Genomic DNA, 19,579 nt, shown 5'->3' with positions numbered 1-19,579 from the left:
TGAAAAGAAAGGTTTGTGTTACTGTGAGATGTGTAACAACTCCAGGACAAATAGTGAAGTCGCTTTTACTTCAAGTGTGTTTTGGTGTACCAGAATTCAGAAATGCTGTGTTTCTTTTCCTTTGCCTTTCTTTTACACTTCTTAAAAATAATCTCTAGATTATTTTTTTCTTTGTTATTAAATCTTTTGGCTACATTTTTTTTTTTAGGTTATGGAATAAAGAAAAAGGCAGACCATGAGAAAGGCTTTACTTAGTTGGAATTACCTTGAAAACTGTTTTTTATGCTTTATGTCTATTTCTATAAATGCATTACATGTTTTTATTTGACTACTGGTATGTTCATGGAAAAGGTAATTAAAGAAAATTTTAGAGTGTGGAAGTACATATTTGATACACATATTTCCATGTGTAAATACATATTTGATTTTGATTGATATTTATTATAGGAAAAGGTTTCATGGAAGACATTAGCTCTTATCTTATGTAATTTCTGATGGTAAAATATTCTGGGTGATAATCTTTTTAGGGAGATATTTGTCTCCTTATTAAGGAGGAACTTAGTTTTTTTTCTATATTGGAATGATTGTAAAAAAATAATTCATGAACGCTGTGATGTGTCATAGATAGTCAAGTCAGGGGCTCCAGCTATAGAGCTGTCAAAATCATTTAAAAAAGGGGGGGGGGGGGGGAGAGGAAGAAGGGAATCTTCTCTCTAGAAGCCTTTTTTCTAAAGGCAACTGCTCTTAAGAGGAATTTTTCGTGGAACTTCTGACACCTTCTTAGGTAATTCACACTTAGAGAAAGTACGTGGGAAATCAAAATCTCTTAGAAACCAACTTGGAAATACTGCCATATGTCTTAGTTTTCTTGAGATTCTTCACGTTTAAAAAAAGGAAGGGAGGAAAAAAAAAAAAAAAAAGCAATCCAACCTCCAGCTTTCAACTGCCACATCCTTCAAGCAGACAGTTTTGGGATCTGTTAAATCAAATCTCCATGCACCACACTTCCCAACTTGTGAATTGATAGGTGATACAGCTTCCTGGGGTGGTATTCAAGTTTACCATGGGAACAGCTAAATCAGTGACAGCAGCAATAAGGAGGCATGGAATATATATATATATATATATATATATATATATATAAAAACTTCCAGCCAGCTGACTTTCACATCCTTATTCAGCAACCTGATAAGGCTAAGTTAAAATGAATTATGGAGTGTCTGAATATGAGCAGGCGAGCTTGGGAAACCAGAGAGGACAGAAAGGGTTTGAGATTGTAGACTGTGACCTTGAATTTCTTAAGGGAAGCTGTTTTAAAGTGTCTGCTATCTCTTGACGTGTTGATAAACAAAACAATAAATTGAACAACATTTTAGCGGTTAGTATTTTATAATTGCTAACACATTCTGTATCCTTACAGTTCGGACTTGCACCATGCACAAGTTTTCAGATGAGATTGTGCTGTCGGTGGCATCAGAACTTCTTTGTCTTCTTAGGATAGCTGAAGGCAGTGCTGCTGATGTAGGAGGCAAGTTCAATGCTGAATGGAAAACAGAGCACTGGAAGAATAAGAGAAACATTCAATCAGCAGTAATTCCAAGAATTGCTTTGTCTCCATTTTCATTGTCTGATTTAGTTTCTGGACTAAATAGGGATAAAGCTGCTAGGATCATGAAGTAGCATTTGATTTGATTTTTTTGCTGAAGAAAAAAGCAAAAGATTTCAGTAGTTTTTCCTGTGTTCCATTTTCCCTTTCAGTTACGGCATACAGATGCACTGCCCAGAGTTTAACAAATATTTTTCTTGGAGGATGTACAGTTTCAAGTAATGTTCAGAGTAGATTTTCTCCCCCACACATTGATTAATTCTTGTATAGAGTCTTCACATATGTTTCAAAAGTCAACCTTCAGTGAGCATTGTAGGGATTGTTAGTACTGAACTGCCTTTGGTTCTAGAAAGTAACATGATTTGTTAAAGTAGAAAAATTGGTTTAGAGTAATGTAATGCAATACAAAATGTAACTGTCTTAACTTGTTAAGCTGTTTTTCTGTATCTGTTCTTGTCTGCTTACACATCGTTTGAATTAGTGTTAATTATCACATACCTGAAGAAAACAACAGCAGGTGTAACCCATTGTATAATTTTTTGAGTTGTTACAATAAACTTGATTAGCTCACTATCTTTGGGAAAACCTTAGTGAAGCTAACATGTTTTCTTTAGGCGTGAGAATATTCATTCTCTTAGAGCTGTGCAAGACAGGTAGATAGAACCTCGTGGAAAAAAATAGATCTTAAATGGTTTTCTTTAGCTAATTCTTTATACATTTATATCTGCTGGTTCGTATGTATGACTCTTCCATAACAGGCTGAGTTAACTTGCCTTTATAGCAGATGAATAGACAGAAAATTAGTTTGCTGATTGACAAGAATCCTCAACTCAGATTGGTCTTGGAGTCTGAGCCACTGATTGATGTGGGCCGTGCTTCTCACAGTTTCTCCCACAATGAGTAAAAAAAAAATATATTCTCTGATGTGTTCTCTTTCATCAGAGCTGGGGTTGCTTTTATTCCTTCCTCCCTTTTCTTTCATGTCCTATTTTTCTGAGTTCCTTTCTCCAAAGTGAAAGGAATCTCTCTGATTCCATTTTGGATATCTTTTTTTTTTTTTCTTTCTCAATTCCCACAGTAAGGTACCTCATCAGCCAACATCCCACCCTTCCCACTTGCCAGCTGCTTCCATCAGTAAGTTCTTAAGAATTCTTGAATATTACATCAATTTTACAGAACTATTGAAAACAAAATTTATCTTGATTAACACATCTGTTGCCTCTTTAAAGGCATTTGCCAATTCTTTTCCTCTGTGAGTATAATTTTTATTAGTGATATAATCTGCCACAGGTCAGGAAAAAATGGCTCAGGCCCTGTTAGATTACTTCAAGCAGCTGATATTTAAAATCTTTTCTGAAATTCTGACTCAGCGGGAAATTAAGTATTCAGTTAAGCATCTTCTTCATAAGATAGAAGCACTTTTCGTTTTATTTGAAAGCTTGGATCATGTGCTCACTGAAGCACTAAAAAATATAAAAGACACTGTTATGCCTTTGTTTCCAAAGGTTGGAGAAAAGGGACTAAATAAATATGTGAACACTAAAGGTAGAAACTTAGGAATATCAAGTAAATAGCAGAAGTTAGGAACGAATAAGGTTTTATAACCTGTTTCAAACAGTTTTCTACCACTGCGTCTGTCATGAGGTAAGACACAGTTTGACCAGACCCATAGTTATTTGAAATAATGTATCCAGTGCAGAGAGAAAATCAAGATTTTTCCATGAAAAAGCATGGGGGGTGTCCCACACTAGGGCTCTTTTTTTTTTTTTTTTTTTTTTTTTTTTTTTTTTTTTTTGCTTTTCAGTCGTTAGATATATTCATGTAACATTTTTAAAGCTTTTCCATGTAACCTGAGGGCTAGATATGTGCTGCTGTGTTTAAAAAGAGCCAAGATTTCCACGTAATTTTGTATTTCAGTGAGCACACTTTGTGAAACATCAAACACTGCAGAACTTTGCTGGGAGTCATAAGAAGCAGGAGACAGATCTCTTTACTATTCTATTGCTTGAGGACCTGAAAGAGGAAAAATCAACAACATATTTTTAAGCAGTTGTCTAATATTAGAAATTAGAGCTGTTTAGCTGTTGGCAAATGCATGGTAGGCCCCAAATTCCTTCCTCAGAAGTGGGATAAGTTAAAACTGTTGTCTTACCTTATTACTCTGTTGGGGTTTTTGTTTGGTTGGTTGGTTTTGGTGTTTTGGCGTGTGTGTGTGTTTTATCATTATGTATTGTTTAGACATTAAAATAACCCATATTTAGAAATCCAAAACCAAGTAAGAAGTCTTAGATCTTCTCTTATTCGATCTTGTTATTGAGAGATACTTGTTCTGGCAATGATAGGTCATGAGGGTGGTCGTGTAGTCTGTCCCTCCCCTAGATGCCATAAAAACCTATATAACATGTTGAAGCCCTACTGACGGGATGCAAACTCACCATTTGCAGTCCTTTGCCCATAAGCCTGGGAGGGAAAAAGAGTGTACTGCTTTGCACAGTTTTCCATTTTTACAGTGCTTAGACTTACCATCTAGCAGGGTAGGTAAGTAATGCTTCGGAGATCGGAAGAGTTCTACTGAAATCCATGGCACCCTGAATATGCTCTTTTTTATAGCCATATTCAGAAATGCTTGGCTAAATTGGGGTTTTAAAGCAGTATGCTGATAATAAATCATTTGAGTACTTCAGGATTTACATAATATATCTATTATTGTTCTCTGAATGGAAATTAGTAATAATATATTTAATGTTGAAAGCCATAGATGGGAGAGTTGCTTTAATAGCACTGCTCATGAGTCAGACACTTTCTTAATTAAGCTTTTTTTTGAGGGGGGGAGTTATCAGAATGAGACAAATTCCTCCCACATTTGCAAGAAAGATGATGAAAAGAGGGAATTAATTACTTCACTGAATTATTTATTTATTTATGCCTATTATAAATGGTTGCAAGAGTTACCTGTTTAGGAAATTAGGAAATGGACCAGATGAGGTTGCTGATAGAGGGTGACAGGGATGTCAGAATCTGGCCCTTACTAAAAGATGCAAACCAGAAAGGGCAACAACATGGTGGACCACTTGTTGGAAGTATGTTGTGAGTTATGTATTGGGCCTAAAAGGGAAAAGTGACAGATATTTACTGGTGGCTGCTGTGTTGAAGAACAATCCTTTCTAAGGTGGTCACACTAACATCTTTCACTGGTTTTATTCAGTTCAATAGAGTTGTGTGGAATGGAAAGTCCAAAGGTTGATTGCCTATAGACTCCTTCACCACTCCCAGCAAGAAAGGAAAAAATTATCCATGCAGTTCAAGTGAGGACACGCTGTTTTGCCCATCAGGTGCAGGTGTTACTGCAGAGCAAAGGTATTTGTAAGGACCATGTGTTTTTAGCACGCAGAACCAATCTATAAAAGATAAAAGCAGTGAAATGAAAGAAGAAATATGCTTAACGCTTCTTCCAGTGATATTAGAAAGCTTGATCTTTGTGCCATGCTGACTGGCTGTCACAGCCACAGGTTGCCGTGATGGGACTTCCATCGGAGCACATTTCAGTGACACCCTGATCCCCAACCATTCCACCAGATTCCCCAGAGTTTTACCAGATTGGCTTCATGACTACCTGAAGAGCTGGCACAGAGAAGTTCAGACATCAGTGGTAACCAGATAATTCTAACACGTATCAAGGTATTATGGTGCGTTTTGTAACCTAAAAATGACATGGCAAAAGGACAAGAAATAATTTAACACTGGCTAGATACTCTTTCTATGGACAACGCAGTTTCAACATATTTCAAAGAACAGTTAAGTTATCCTAAAATAAAAATAATTTGTTGCTTTGTTTTACTGTTAAAAGATTTGTTTCCCCAAACCTAACAATCTGAATTTTAATACTATTGTAAATTGTCTAAGCAAAAAAGCTGCTGTACAGTTACAGTGAGGTAAAACAGATATGTGGCATCCTGAATCCATTTGACAAACAGTGGCAACAAAATGTTTGTGTTTTTTATAGTAGTGCATCCTGCTGCTTGGGGTCAAATTTTATTCTGTTTATCAGAACCATTACTGTCTCATTAGTGGATTTGCCTACATGAAGGTACATATAGTTTGTGTCTTACTACGTTAAGTGGGAGGGAAGTAGCTCCCCAGTTTTTACAGCCTCTCTTTTACTTTGCTGAAAAATATCTAAAGGGGAATATTGAGATTATGTGGAAGTATAGGAAAAAAATCTTTAAATTAAATATTAACATATCACTGTTATTCTGCCTGCTCTAGAAACTCCTTCTGGCCTTCCTGAGCACTCTTGAGCCAAAGCATTCAAGATTCAGTGCTTTTTAAATCACAGCAAAATTAGTCAGACTATTGGGAGGAATTCTTTGTGTTTGGGATAAAGCAGCTGCCATGCGATCTTCTCTTGCTTTCTTAGTTGTTACATAGGCACCATGTGAGGCTCTTCTGGAGCATGAGCAGTTCTGCAGTGGATTCTCTCTGTCCCATGGATACAAGGAAGAAGTTAATACCTTATTGAAAAAGCAAGTATTAAAAAAAAAATACAAAAATAATTATTTCTCCAAAGTAAACTTTCTCAGGTTCACATAGTCATGGCTACAATGGTGACTCCTCACAGTGGCATCTTTTTAAATTGTAGGCAAGAAGATTTCATTTCCACTTTGAAGCACCCTGAATCACTACTGTGTACAACATTTATCGCAGGCTTGAGCCTTGGTTGGTAGGGGATGTGTAACCAACCAAAGGTTGGATTGAATGCCACCTCCATGCACGGATAGGCTGTACTCCTTAGGTGTTTGTCCTTCAGGTGTTCACTTGGAATTATAACGTTTATTATGGAGATTATAGCACAAGTGAGTGTTTTGGTTTTTTTTGTTTTGTTTTTTTAATGGGCATTTAAAAATTCAGCTGAAAACAAGTTGTTGCTATTGGGAGGGGAACTTGGAAACAGTATCAACAAAATGACTGTGAGATTTAGTAGCTTGAAGAAGGGAAGTGGTTTTCATTCCCTACCTGACCTTGAAATATTGTGACTTTTTTGCAGCTATCGTGTAACTGGGGTATCCACAGGGACCTGTTCATCTCAAAGCAGCTTCTGTCTTGCTGTGTCTTGAGAAGCATGCACACTTTCTCCAGTGCTCTTCTCTGTGACTTCTTGCTGTGTCCATGGCCATGTCCAGCCTTGATCTTTTGCGTGCAGGTTACCACAGGCTAATGGTCGCCTTGCTAGAGATACTTCTGTAGTTTGTGCTGGAAGAAACTTCCTTTTTCAGGTTGCCGTTCACTTATCTAGCATAACTGACTGCAAAAGGATTTAGGCTGGATATTAGCAATAGAGACTGCCTGACAGAGTAGTGAAACAAGATACATGATTGTGAGAGAATTTCCCTCACTAGAGATTTTCAAGAATTGACAGAAAAATGCTTGATGAGGATGCGTGAGGTGCGTGAGCCTGTTTCCCACTGCAGGAGGCTGGGCTAGGGCATCTATTAGGTGCCTGACACTTATGTTTTTGTTATTCTAGGGTGAATGAACAAGGCTGGGGTTGAAAAAAGTGTTTGAGAAACAACAATTTTCTAAAAGACCTAAAACCCCAGTCATACAAGGTTCTGTTTCATCACTCTCTGAGCAACTTGTGCAACTATTCAAAAAAGATTGCTCTACTTTTCTGATCTATCACAAGCCGATGCTTAAAATACTGTCATTCGGGATCCGTCTGGTTTAATAGTTACCTCTGGGAAAAGGGCTTTGTCCCAAAATTCTCACAATGCTTGTTTTCCTTCTTAACATCACAACAACGTTTCCTTTCCAGCAGCTGACAAAGGCCAGCAGCTCAGGTGTTGGCCCTGTAGAGAGCTTGGCTGCCTGTGCAGATACTTCCATAGGCTGGGGCTCTGTTAAAATACATGTTCATATGTACACCACTTTGAAAGGTTGTTTTCCACAGCAGCCTTTACCATGATGTTTTATCACATTTTCCTTCTTTCCTTGAAGACAGCTAAAGATAATATACCTGAATAATAATAATACCAGGTAATACCTAAAGACAGGTAATATAAGTGTGTAACCAGAGCATTAACCATCACAAGTGGTTGGGCATGCTCTGATGAGCACTGTGCATGCATGTTGAATGTGATGTTTGCAGACTTGCAGCAATAAAGATAGGGAAATTTAGTCCCAAGGATGGCTTTTGGTTTGGTCATAATTATAATAATCAGATAATAATAATGTAATGCATTATATATATAGCTTGTTCATTCAACTATCTATTGCTTTTAGCATTAGTAAGTAGTTGATTTGATAAGAGATACTGCACCTTGTTTGCCTAACCAGTATCAGTACTAACACCAGACTACTGATACTACTCGCTGTATCAAGATGAACTGAATTTCACTGTCACAAACGAAATTCCTGTTCTGCCCTGTAAGTTTATCGGTTCAAGTTATGGCACAAAAACTGTTCTGTACTGTTATTTTACATAACTGCTCGCTTTACTACTTTACATGACTACTTACTGCAGGAGCAGACCCATAACATTTAGTGGAGTGATGTTTCTCTCCTAAATAACAGCTTCAGTATTTACCATATGTAGAATACATTTCCACCTCTTTGATTTCAATTGCAGATTTACTGACATAAGGGCATTGTGTTTAGAGTGAGGCTGTTTGTTGCTCCTGAAAGATAACAGTAGAAGACTGAAATAGCCCTAGCTAGCATTGACTTCTTTTTTTTTTTTTTTTTTTTTTTTGTCCTATTGTCTGTGATATTGTCTCCTTTAAAATTTAAAACACTCCTGTTCTGCAGAAAATATCTTGGAAGTTAAAATTTTATCTTAAAAACCTTGAGATGTGAAATGCACTTTTCAGAAAACCTGTCATACATCAATAACTTCTCTGTGGCATTTCTTAAAGTCATTTATGTTAAATACCACCCGTGAAGAAACTGGGAGGAAGCAGGAAGAATCTGTCACTGATTTGCTTTCTGTATGGATTATACAACTATTTATGTATAGGAATTTATACTTTTGCCTCCAGCATGAAGTCAAGAACCAGTTATCTGTGTGTCTCTCAAAAAACTTCCTCTCGCCTGAATTAGGAGGGGACTATAAACCAGATATAGAATCCAATATTTATATCTACCTCCTACCAGTTGTCACATCAGCAGTTCCTACAAAACAGAAGTCTGTTCATTAAATACTAGATTTATTAAAACACTGTGGGATCCTCTGAAGAAGACGATGAGTAACTCCATGTCATTAATACTTTAAGCTTGTAAGAGTCACTAATTTGTTGGGCACTGTGGAGAAGGAGTACAGAAAGATGTGAGGGCTCATCTCACACACTTTTTCTAAAGTCTAAGTGTCATTTGGAGGAGAAATGTGCTTGAGCAAGTACAGGAATTAATTCCCTCTCGCCCCCAGCCTCTCCTGCAGCAGAGCATATGGGCCACAGCTGTGGTGGCAGCGTCCCTTCATGTACCAGGCTCCACATGACTGGTTTTGAATGCGAGCTCCACATTGTAGCCAGCCAACAAGGTTGGGAAATTTCTGAAAAGTAAATAAAACTTCTCTGTATGCTGGAATTGCTATCATGCCTTCAGTAACTTTGAGACTTCCAAGTACTTCACAACTTTGCTCTCCTTTACTAACTGAATCAAATGTGAAAGTATTTCCATTTGAAAGGATGCGGGGAATACTGCTGTCCCTTCAGCTTTGAGTAAGCTAATGAATGTATTCGGGATAATTATAAGGTATGTAGAGAAAGTATGAGCCATGAGTTAATAATCGTTCAGTACGAGGCAATTGAGGATACCTTTAAAGCTGTTTTAAAAAGGAAAGTAAAACAGGCTCTGAAACAAAACATGCCCATCGCACCTCAATCACTTCTTATTTGTTTGCGTGTCAAGCAAAATTTTTAAATGCGTATAGGCAGTCCTTTTGATTCTCTTTGGGACTGAATTTGAATGTTCAAAAGTAATGTTTTCAAAGGTGTTCATGTTTTTGAATGCAAAGAAATACGAATTTGAGCCTGTGAAAGCCTAGAAAATTACCCACCGTATCTGGGCTTGGAGTACTTTCAAATGTATTCAGTATGCATTCAATATACAATGCATTCAGTAACTGACTGATGTTATTAGACGTGACTTGTCAATATCTGATCTCTTCTAAAACTCACACATTCTGTGAGTATTTCTTTCATTTCATTTGTAAAAGCCATCGTCTTTGTTTTCTTTAACAACAAAGAAATCCGTAGTTACCTACGGATCTGATTCTTCTCCTATTAAACAAGACATTTCCTGTCAGCTTTCCAAAAGAAAGCAGATTCAAGACATAGTAAGCAAAACCTTTATGTTGATTCTTTGTTAATAGACTGGAAATGTATAGTTTTAGAAAAAAGACTTAGAAAAATTGCGTGCTCTTCTATACCTGTGTTAAACTACCCTGTCCATGTTCATCCGTAACACCTTTATGAAATTATATTGTAGCATTTACCTTACTGTTTTTCATATCAAAGTTTTGAGATCAGCTTATTGCATATATTACTAGTAAGCTAGGCTTTTAGAAGAAAGCAGAGGGAAATGTAAATATATGGGGTTAGCTTTTTTTTTTTTTTTTTCTTTTCTTTAAAGATTAAAGCCATAAAGGCAAAATCCTCTACCAATTTGGCTGAAGAAATCTTGATGACGGTACATGTTTCCTCTGTATAGGCCAAATTGTTCAGCAACAATCCTTCGAGACCTAAGGTTGATGCGAAAAGAGCTGGTTATGCTCAGTCCTGAAACCTGAGGGGTTCTGGATATTGTTCCTGCCCCTCCTCGCTTTCCAGCATAACTTTAGGCAAATGACCTCTCATGCCTTAATGTCCTTCCTCATCTGTAAAACGTCAATAGCAATATAGTCTTACTTGAACAGGATGTTTATAAAGCTCTGTTTAGATATTATATAGTGTTAGACCAAAAGCTCTTTATCACTGTATACATGCTCATTGAAGAGAAAGGGGTTTAAATACTATGATAACAAAAGCTCTTAATTTTAATCGTCAGCAATAAAACATCAGTAGGATCATTGTTCTTTCTCAATCTTTGTTTGGTTATGCTGTTGTAACTACTAAGGGTTGGCAGTTGTTAAGGGTTAAATGGGCTGTTTTTTGTGGCCTGCTGGTTGTAGGTAGAGGTGGCAGTGCAGTAATGGGAGGATACCCAAGAGATGCACAGGGTGAAAAGTACTCTGGAAATGGCAGTGCTCTGTTGAATGGGGTTATGTTAGCTATTCCAGTTCCTATTAGAATTACCATTATCCATGGCCTATAGTTTGGCTTTGTTTTTCTTCCCCAAACACTGTCACTGTTCAGTGTAACCTCTCTCCAGATGAAGGGAGGTGCCCAGTGCACTCCCTGTCAGAAGTCCGCAAAAGCTTGGAAATTTCTCTGTGCATGTCATCTGTCTCTCATTTTCTGCAATATTTTTCCATGGTATTGTTTGTTTTCAGAATTCTGTAAGTACTTGAAACTTACAGGACAAAGAACTGAAATGGCCCACTTTGCTTCACAGGGTAATTGTATCTGTTGCACTTGGTGCTCCACACTAGATCCTTCTCCTTTGTGCTCAAACAATATTAGTATGAAGAGACCTAACATGTCACAATCTTTGTTATTTAGTGTTCAGGGTCTTTAGCCTTCATCTTACCCTCTTTGATGGGGTACACTGTGCTACTTCTTTGTCTTTTAAGGGAAGACTTATAGAATGTACTTAACAGATATGATGTGATTAAGGGTGTCAGATGAAGTTCCAGACAGTTCATTTAAACATCCATTTTGCAAGTATTTGTGAATTCTGTGGAATTTTGCATTCCAAATACTTCTGTTGACTTTTATAATGCTTCTCAAAGTGCTTGGAGTTAAGCCTGCAAGTCTTTTTAGGGCTGTGAACTTTGTAGGCAATATATGTGTATATACGTGAGTACATAAAAGCAATTATGTGCTATTGTTTTCCAAATAACTGAGAGTTAGTCTTGGCTGCAGTGAAAAGAAGCAATGGCATTATTGGGTAGGGTTTTAAAGCAAAATTAGTTCTAAATCTGGCAGTTCTCAAGTACCATCATATAAAGCCTAAATTCAATATGCTGTATTGACAGTATTCTCCATGAACAATTTGAATGATCATGAGTCTTTCTTACTCCTTCTTTTGAAAATGAAATTTAAATAGGATAAACTGAGTAATACAAAGAGTTGAAGGGCTCCAAATCAAAACAGGGAACAGAATGTATTTTACATAAAGAAACAGCTTTTCTGAGGAAATGATAACCCTCTGTGACTATTTAGTGGAAATGCTGTGAGAAGAAGTTTTTGTTTATCTTGGAACTTGCTTCTAGACTGACTATGACAAATTCACTTAATTTTAATTTGGTCTCCTCTGCTAAGAATATAAATGTCACAGTTGGGCACTATGCTACATCTTAATAGTATTTTTATATACCAGTGTAAGACTTTTTCCTTTAAAAATAGTTTTAAAAGGTCAATTTTGTTTGTGATGACAGTATTTTCCAAAATAACTCTTGAAAACACTAATTGGTTCTATTGCCAAAATGTTTCTTTCTTTTTTTTTTTTTTTTTTCAAACTACTCACTGTTTTCTGACATGTACTAATCTTTACTTTCCTGCTCATGAAAAAATAATAAAACTTTGGAGCTCACCTTCTGAGTGGATGGCTTAAGACAACTAAATGTCTTTCTCCAGTGTGACTGTTCAGCATGGGATAAATGGATTTTAATTTAAACATATTAGTGTTGTTAGTGCTGGTGGGGAGGAGTAGCGCACAGCCCCGGGTGTGAGGCAGCAGGCACTTCGCACCATCCAGAGCTACCTGGAAATAGCTGCCTTGTTTTGGGGCTCTGCTCCAAAACATCACTGTCAATCGTGCAAGACATAGCTTGAATGTCTTGGGAAAGCAGAGGGAAAGCACTGCTTATGTGATCTCCCTGAGTAACAGTGACCAAGCCAGTCAAACTCTATGTAAACCCAGCATGGAGCTACTGAACTGAGTCTAAGGCTCATGGATGGATTCATTGCTCTTGTGCCGTCACCTGTTTGGTGAAGGGCTGATGTCCAGCTGTGGGCAGTAACACAGGATACGATACCACTGCAAAGCCCCCCGCATGACTGGTGCTACTATGTTTCCATGTCAGTTCATTTCTGAAAAGGACACTGTTCCATTATTTTAACTATAACATTTTAAGTAAAAAACAGAGTTTCATTTAAATATTAAGTATAGAACTGAAAGTAATAAAACTATTTTTCAGAATTTGTTGTTAAAAAATACCTAGTATTGTGGTATTCTGTTTATCTAGTCAAAAGGGTTTTCATCTGTTCTGTAAAATTACATGTACTTTATCAGAGAAGTGTTACACTTAAGACAAAAAAATAAAAATAAAAAAGACAAAAAGGAGGAAAGTGGCATTGTAGTCTGATTATCATATCAACTGTGAATTGCCTAAATTCAGAACACCTTGTTCTTTTCATATAAGCAGATAACTTTTCGTGAAACCTTTCCAGGAGAGTGGTGTTTTTAACTTTATCACATCCAGGCTACATATTTCAGACAATTCTAAAATGTGTGTGATAACTGAAAGAACTGCTCTGTATGACATATAAAATTATTTCTTATAACAATAATTTAAAAAAAAATAATAAATATATCCAGCAGCTTTGTGAAGTCAATAGTTGATTAAGAAGCTGGAAATAGGAGTCTTTGGTAGGATTTCCAGCTACTTGCTATGCTTTCTCTGTGAAAGACAGTCCCAAGGGGCTGTGGTATTTATTAGAAGTTGCAATTTTATTTAACACATAAAAATAAGCATAATTGCTAATTATTTATGACTTCACATCTCTTTCTTGAAGGGAGGTTAGAGCCATTACTTTTGATTACTCTCTGACATAAATCAAGGGGTAACTTTGTATGTAGGCCAACCTTTAGTTACTGAGAACTTACTCGGAATATGAAAGCCAAGCTGTTCTGGCCATCCCACAGATGGGTCTTGGTAGGCTGAAATCTCACTCTGAGTTGGGAATGTTTGTACAATGCTAATGTGTAAGGATCCTTGTCTTTTTAGGGTGTAAATGAATTTGCCGCTGTCATGGGTTTTTGCCATTGATATGCAGTGAAATAAATTGATCTTGATTCTGGTTCTCTGCTTTGTGTTTTCACAGGGTAGCTGTCCATCAGCTTAATTTAAGATCATTTTCTAAGGTTTACTAAATAAATAACTTTCAATTTCACAAAAATATGGGTTATTTTGAAGGATTAATCCCTCAAAAATAGGGATTATTTAAATATTTATGAAAGAGGTTATTATAGACTTGGGTTGTTCTTGGATGATTTATTTCCTTTGCATTATTGTTATATACTGTATTATTGCTGGAGGTGAACTCACTTGCGTAAAAGAAAGCTTATAACAAACTCAAATTGTCATTTTCATGCCATCGTAATGTTCAGGGTAGCTGAAATTCAGACAATAACAAGTATTAATACATTTCAAAATGTTATATGCACTGAAGTGCATAGATTCAATGGATGGCTGGATTTGGGCCTCTCCAAATCCGATATTCTATTCTCAAGACATATGAGTAGCTCAAAGAAAGTTTGTAAAACCTTTCTTTTATTAATGACTATGCACTACTCTTCATTTCTTATATATCCTGAGCATTTGCTTAATACATAATAATAGTATGGAGGTGTTAGAGACACTTTTCAAAACAAAGCCTTAGGAAAAAAGATCCAAAGTATTCTGAAGGAATTTTCCAGAAGTTTTCATTCTGAGATATATTAACTTCAATTTTCACTTCCTCTACCATTAAATCTCATTTACAATTCTACAGGAATTGGTTAAGAGGAACTACTTCCTTCCCTTGAACATTTTGTGGAAAGTGTATGAGTATCAAAGTGGATTATTAGAGCCTGAAGCTCAGATCTTAACCACAGATTCTACAAAGTACTGTTCTGGATGGGTTTTTTGTTCTGCTTGATAATGTGTGTTTATATTCAGCTTCCCTTCACTTGTGTCTGTATTTTCTGAAGGGGAGAGAAGTTGCGGCATTTGGGTGGATTTTTGATTTATTGTCCATGAAGGTCAAATGAGGTGGGAGTCTGAGCTGTTTGGTGAATCTAACTGTGTAGTTACTGTTGAAGAGCTCGTTGGGGTGCTTAATAGTGATGACAGCAGACTCATTCCCAGTTTAGTGTGGATTAACACACAGAAGTTTGGAACCAGTAGCATTTCTTGTACTTGACAATGAAAGCCCTGGCCTTTTTTTTTTTCCTTTTTTTTTTTTTTTTTTTTTAAAGAAAAAATTACTCACAGTTTAGGAATATTATCTTGCACTGCTAGCTAGAGAGGATCTTTTATTTTTGGAAAATATCACTTTTTTTTTTTTTCATTTGAGTTTTTTCTATATTTCTATCTGATACAACTAGTGCTTATTGTTTTTTTTATTCTGTTTCAGCACCCAAAGACAATGAAGAACGTGTATTTCGGGAACGAATGCGCCCCAGAAAGAGGCAGGGTGCTGTACGACGGAGAGTACATCAGGTTAATGGACACAAGTTTATGGCCACCTATCTTAGACAACCAACGTATTGTTCACACTGCAGAGATTTTATATGGTATGAAGCAACTTTTACTTTGTTTTCTTTGCAACTTTGAGCTGAAGGATTAACATGCCATCTTGTTTTGCTGAAGCACAAATGACGTATAGTAGCTTTTTTTAAGCTTCATTTTAATATGAAGTTAACAGTAGTAAAAGACTGTCGAATGCCCATCATGAATATTAGAATTTCTTGTTTGGTTGTGTTTTTTTCTCCTCCTCTTAGCTGCAAAGTTCAGCCTTTTACTGTCTAGTGTACACCATGAATTCTAGGTAGACAGACACTCTAGTGTTCTCAGGATGCCTAAGGCTAGGTTTAGACCTGATGTTGGACCTATACAATGTGCTGAGATGACTGAACTTTTCATTAGATACTTGCACATCTCCATCTTTCTCCTAGGGAATGCCAAGCTCCTATACATCTTACTGAAGGTAATGGAAGATGAGATTATTAGACTTTTAATGTTCCAGATTTTGGGGTTCTTAGTTTACAGAGTCTTTGTTATTACAGTGTATGTCAAGAACTCCCTCTTAGAAATTATTTCAGTTAATGTTGAGTACTCACAATTATCAGGAAAAAAAAAGATGGAGACATTCAGTTTTCAGTTATTTGTCAGCAACTCTACTGATGTTTTCCAAAGTTACCTAGACATACTGATTTACACGTTAATACATATAAAATCTGACATGTTCCATAGGTAGTATTTCATAAGAGTATGTAGTGAATCAGTCTTCCTTGATGTGAAACAGTGTAATTGCATTGTATGTGAACTCAATTACATTCCTCTAAGAAAGGTCTGCCAGTTAACCCTTAGGCTAGCAAAGATGGTTTCAAGCAATAATACTGACAAACACAGTCTTCTGCCTATTTAGAGACCTTCTTAATGACTATTTTACCTGCTTATGGCTTGGCATCTCTCTCTGTGTCCTTTGGCTTTGCCAGTTTTATAAAAGTAAATGTGTCTTTTCTTCTGAACCCCTTCATGGTCTATCTTCCTATACGTTATTTCTTAGCAGATTAAATGGAGTACCTACTTTGAACTGATCTCAGTCCAGGAGCGCAGTTATGAGATTACTGTTTATAAGAAGCTATTCTTTTAAACTTGTACATGCTCAATAAAAATAGGGAAAATATTTTTCATTTTTAGAAATATGTATTCCATATTTTCTAAAACATTGTTCTATTTGCAGGGGTGTAATAGGAAAACAGGGATACCAGTGTCAAGGTAAGAGAAAGTTCCTGGGGGAGCGGTTTGAATATATGTGTTGTAACATATCAATAATAAGATATTTTCATCAGGCAATTTATATATACAACAATTAGAATTTAGCACAAGCCAATCAGAATATTTTGGTCTCATCAAAGATTCAGTCTTTCCAGACTTAAGTCACAGTAAGATTTTCAAGACTATTCAAGACTTTTTTTCAAAATTTTTCAAGTCTTAGGCAGCACGTATGAAGCAGTGGCACAGTTAAATTCTTTGAGTAGCATATCCTAGCTCCCTGCACATCCAAATAGGGTGGCATACATGGTGATGTTGGCTTCTTTTTTTTCACCTCATGCGTTTTAAAATTGTGAAGTCTTATTCTGCTTCAGATTCATTGTTTAAAAATGCCAGGTAATCGCAAAGACTGTAATTAAATAGATGAGATAATTATAGAGGTCATCATTAGAGAAGGTTATAGCAAAGACTGCAGAAATTCTTCATTTTGAACTCCATTTTCTCATCTCAGTTTCTTGTACTCTTAATTTTTTTATGCAGTCATTTCTTGGGATGATATTTTTCTACCTAATTCTCATCTGTCAAGTAGAAATTATGAAGTTAATGATGATTTTTTGGTTACAAAAGGCTAGATGAAATTTAATTGTAAATAAATAAATGCAAATAACCATTTTATATGATATAATAAGAAATGCTTCATTAGCATACAGCAGACATTCCTCGAATTCCAATTTTTTTTTCTCTCAACGATGACCAATGCTAGAGGAAAATAAAACTCACTGTTACATCTCAGAGTAGGTTATTTTCTTGAAATAATGACCTTGAATTATGCAGTAATTCAATGCAGTAATTACCGTTCTTGTAATTTTTAATCTTACCTGTCATATCTGTAAATGTTATTTGTTACTTAAGTAATCAGTATTAATATTGACAAAGCATTTTTACCCTCTGAAGCATTTTTGCTGTTATCAACATAAGATAACACATTGCAGAAGGAAAGTTCAATTTTATTTTTCTGTTCTTGGAATTTTACAATGAATAACCTTTGTGTCTTTTTTCCACTGAAGTGTCTTCAGACAAGAATTGTTTTTACCTTTGTGTCTTGTATAATGTGGAAATCCTGGGCTTTATCAAATAAATCAAATGTTATGTAAAAAAAAATGTGTTTATTATTTTAAAAGGTAATTTGTAGATTTACATACTTAGATTTTGGCAGATAAGTTTTAGTTCTCTTACAATGGAAAGGTGACTCTACCAGTGTGGGGGGGAAGGGGTGTTGAAATGGAATGATCTTTAAGGTCCCATCCAACCCAAACCTGTCTGTGATTTTGTGATTCTGTTAAAAGTCATTGGTGTTGAAAGTCCCTTACTTTCTGACTTTGTAAGGCTGGCTTATTTAATGGTACTCACAAGTGACAGTCACTTGCAGCCTGTCTTTCAGGTCCCAGCATTTCTAGTCTTTAAAATCAATCTTCATGAAAACTCATGAAAACTCTTTTTATATCTGTTTTTTTTTTGGTTTTTTTTTTTTTTTTTCTTACAGTTTGTACTTGTGTAGTCCACAAGAGATGCCATGAACTTATAATCACGAAGTGTGCTGGCTTAAAAAAACAGGAAACTCATGATGAGGTAAATATTTATGAAACAAATTTTCTAGATAAATCTCTCTCTTTCATCTGTTCAAATTTATGTCATCTCCTGTATTTGATCAATAAGTGTTACAGACTTTTTTGTGCCCTTCTGGTCCTGTTAAGATATAACATTTACTTTGGAATGACAGAATATCATAATAGTTTCATTTAAGTGGAAATCATTGTAAAGCAATTTATTTTTAATTAGTAGCCTTTTTTTAACATCTGCATGCTTAATATCATTATCTCTTTCATTTTTTTCTGATTTTTAACATTCTCCATTTTGGAGTTAATACCAGTTTTGTCATTTTAACTCAAAAGAAGGAAGCTCAGGCCCTTTATCCCTTACCTGTATTTCATGTGGCTGAGTCATTAGAAGTGGATAGGCTTGGGTATCTTACATCAACATAAAAGACTGCCCAGAAGTTGTTCGCAAAACCTCAACAAAGACTGCATCCAAGCTGCCAAAATGTAGAACAAAAACCATCCATGTACTGAAGAAGGCCCCAGGGTATTATATACAATGGCAGTGGTAAAACAAGGTACGGACTGCATGGCTAACAGGTTTTCCAGCATAAGTACTCTCTACCTCTAGTAAGCTTTTCCTTTTTTATAAAGGGAATTAACAAAATATGTGCTTTATGTTATCATGCATTTCAACAAATGAGGCCATCATGTGAAAATGAAATGAGCTGCCTTCAAAGCTGTTCTGTTAGGGAAGTAAATTTATCTGCTAGCAGTATGTTCTGCTCTGGATCAGAGCAGGGCAGAAAGTGATGCTTTCATTTGGGTGAAAGGTCTGCCTCAGCTAAGATGGCATTAAGGCTTGCTTAGTAAATTAATTTTAATTTCAGTGGACAGTTATACACCAGGGAGTGGTATGACTGCTGTTGTGTTCAGGTTCTTTGGACTCCTCAGCTTTGATGCATATGTTTGTGGCTGGATAGACAGGGGACAGAGGGGACAGCTGAGGAGGGGACTTGGTTTTATGTCTTCTGTTGTTTGTTTGTTTTAATTATTTTTTTTAATCTTTGTTTTCTGTTTGTTGTTTGTTTTCTTTTTAAAAAATTATAACCCTCAGCTGTAGCCTATGAATGCTTTATTTTACACAGAAGTGTTTTCCTTGCTTGTGTTTTAACCAAAAACCTATTGAATGCTCACTGTCCTGTTTTGGACAACAAAGGCCTACTATTTTTCACTACAGGATCAGGTGAAATGGTGAATCAGGGAAAAGCTCCTGTGGGTGATCCCAGTTCATTGGCCATGCAGAAAAAGTACATTTTAGTTTCTAATTGTTAAAAGCCAAAATTTATATATCAGAAAAAGCGTAGCTTTAAATGAGAAATTAGAGTTATAGGTAGCTATGCATTTAAGCCACTCTTGCAAATTTGATTTGAATATGATTGAGACACTAGCTCATCTCATTCTTCCTGTGCAGTTGACCACCATTGTTCAAACTAGAAGAGCTCTTTAATATCTGGT

General features: G+C 36.1%; 1 protein-coding gene across 1 annotated transcript in view; it reads left to right on the top strand.

The window, feature by feature from the left end:
* PRKCE (protein kinase C epsilon) overlaps positions 1–19,579 on the top strand; it is a 296,140-nt gene that overhangs the window by 165,235 nt on the left and 111,326 nt on the right. Inside the window, exons 3-5 of the mRNA XM_084285400.1 lie at positions 15,103–15,262; positions 16,435–16,469; positions 18,010–18,095. Coding sequence (XP_084141526.1) covers positions 15,103–15,262; positions 16,435–16,469; positions 18,010–18,095 — 281 coding nt within the window. The remainder of the gene's footprint in view (positions 1–15,102; positions 15,263–16,434; positions 16,470–18,009; positions 18,096–19,579) is intronic.

Source organism: Netta rufina (assembly GCF_964035555.1).
Source record: "Netta rufina genome assembly, chromosome: 3".
In the NCBI taxonomy this organism is placed as follows: domain Eukaryota; kingdom Metazoa; phylum Chordata; class Aves; order Anseriformes; family Anatidae; genus Netta; species Netta rufina.
This window is presented reverse-complemented; position numbering and strand designations above follow the sequence as displayed.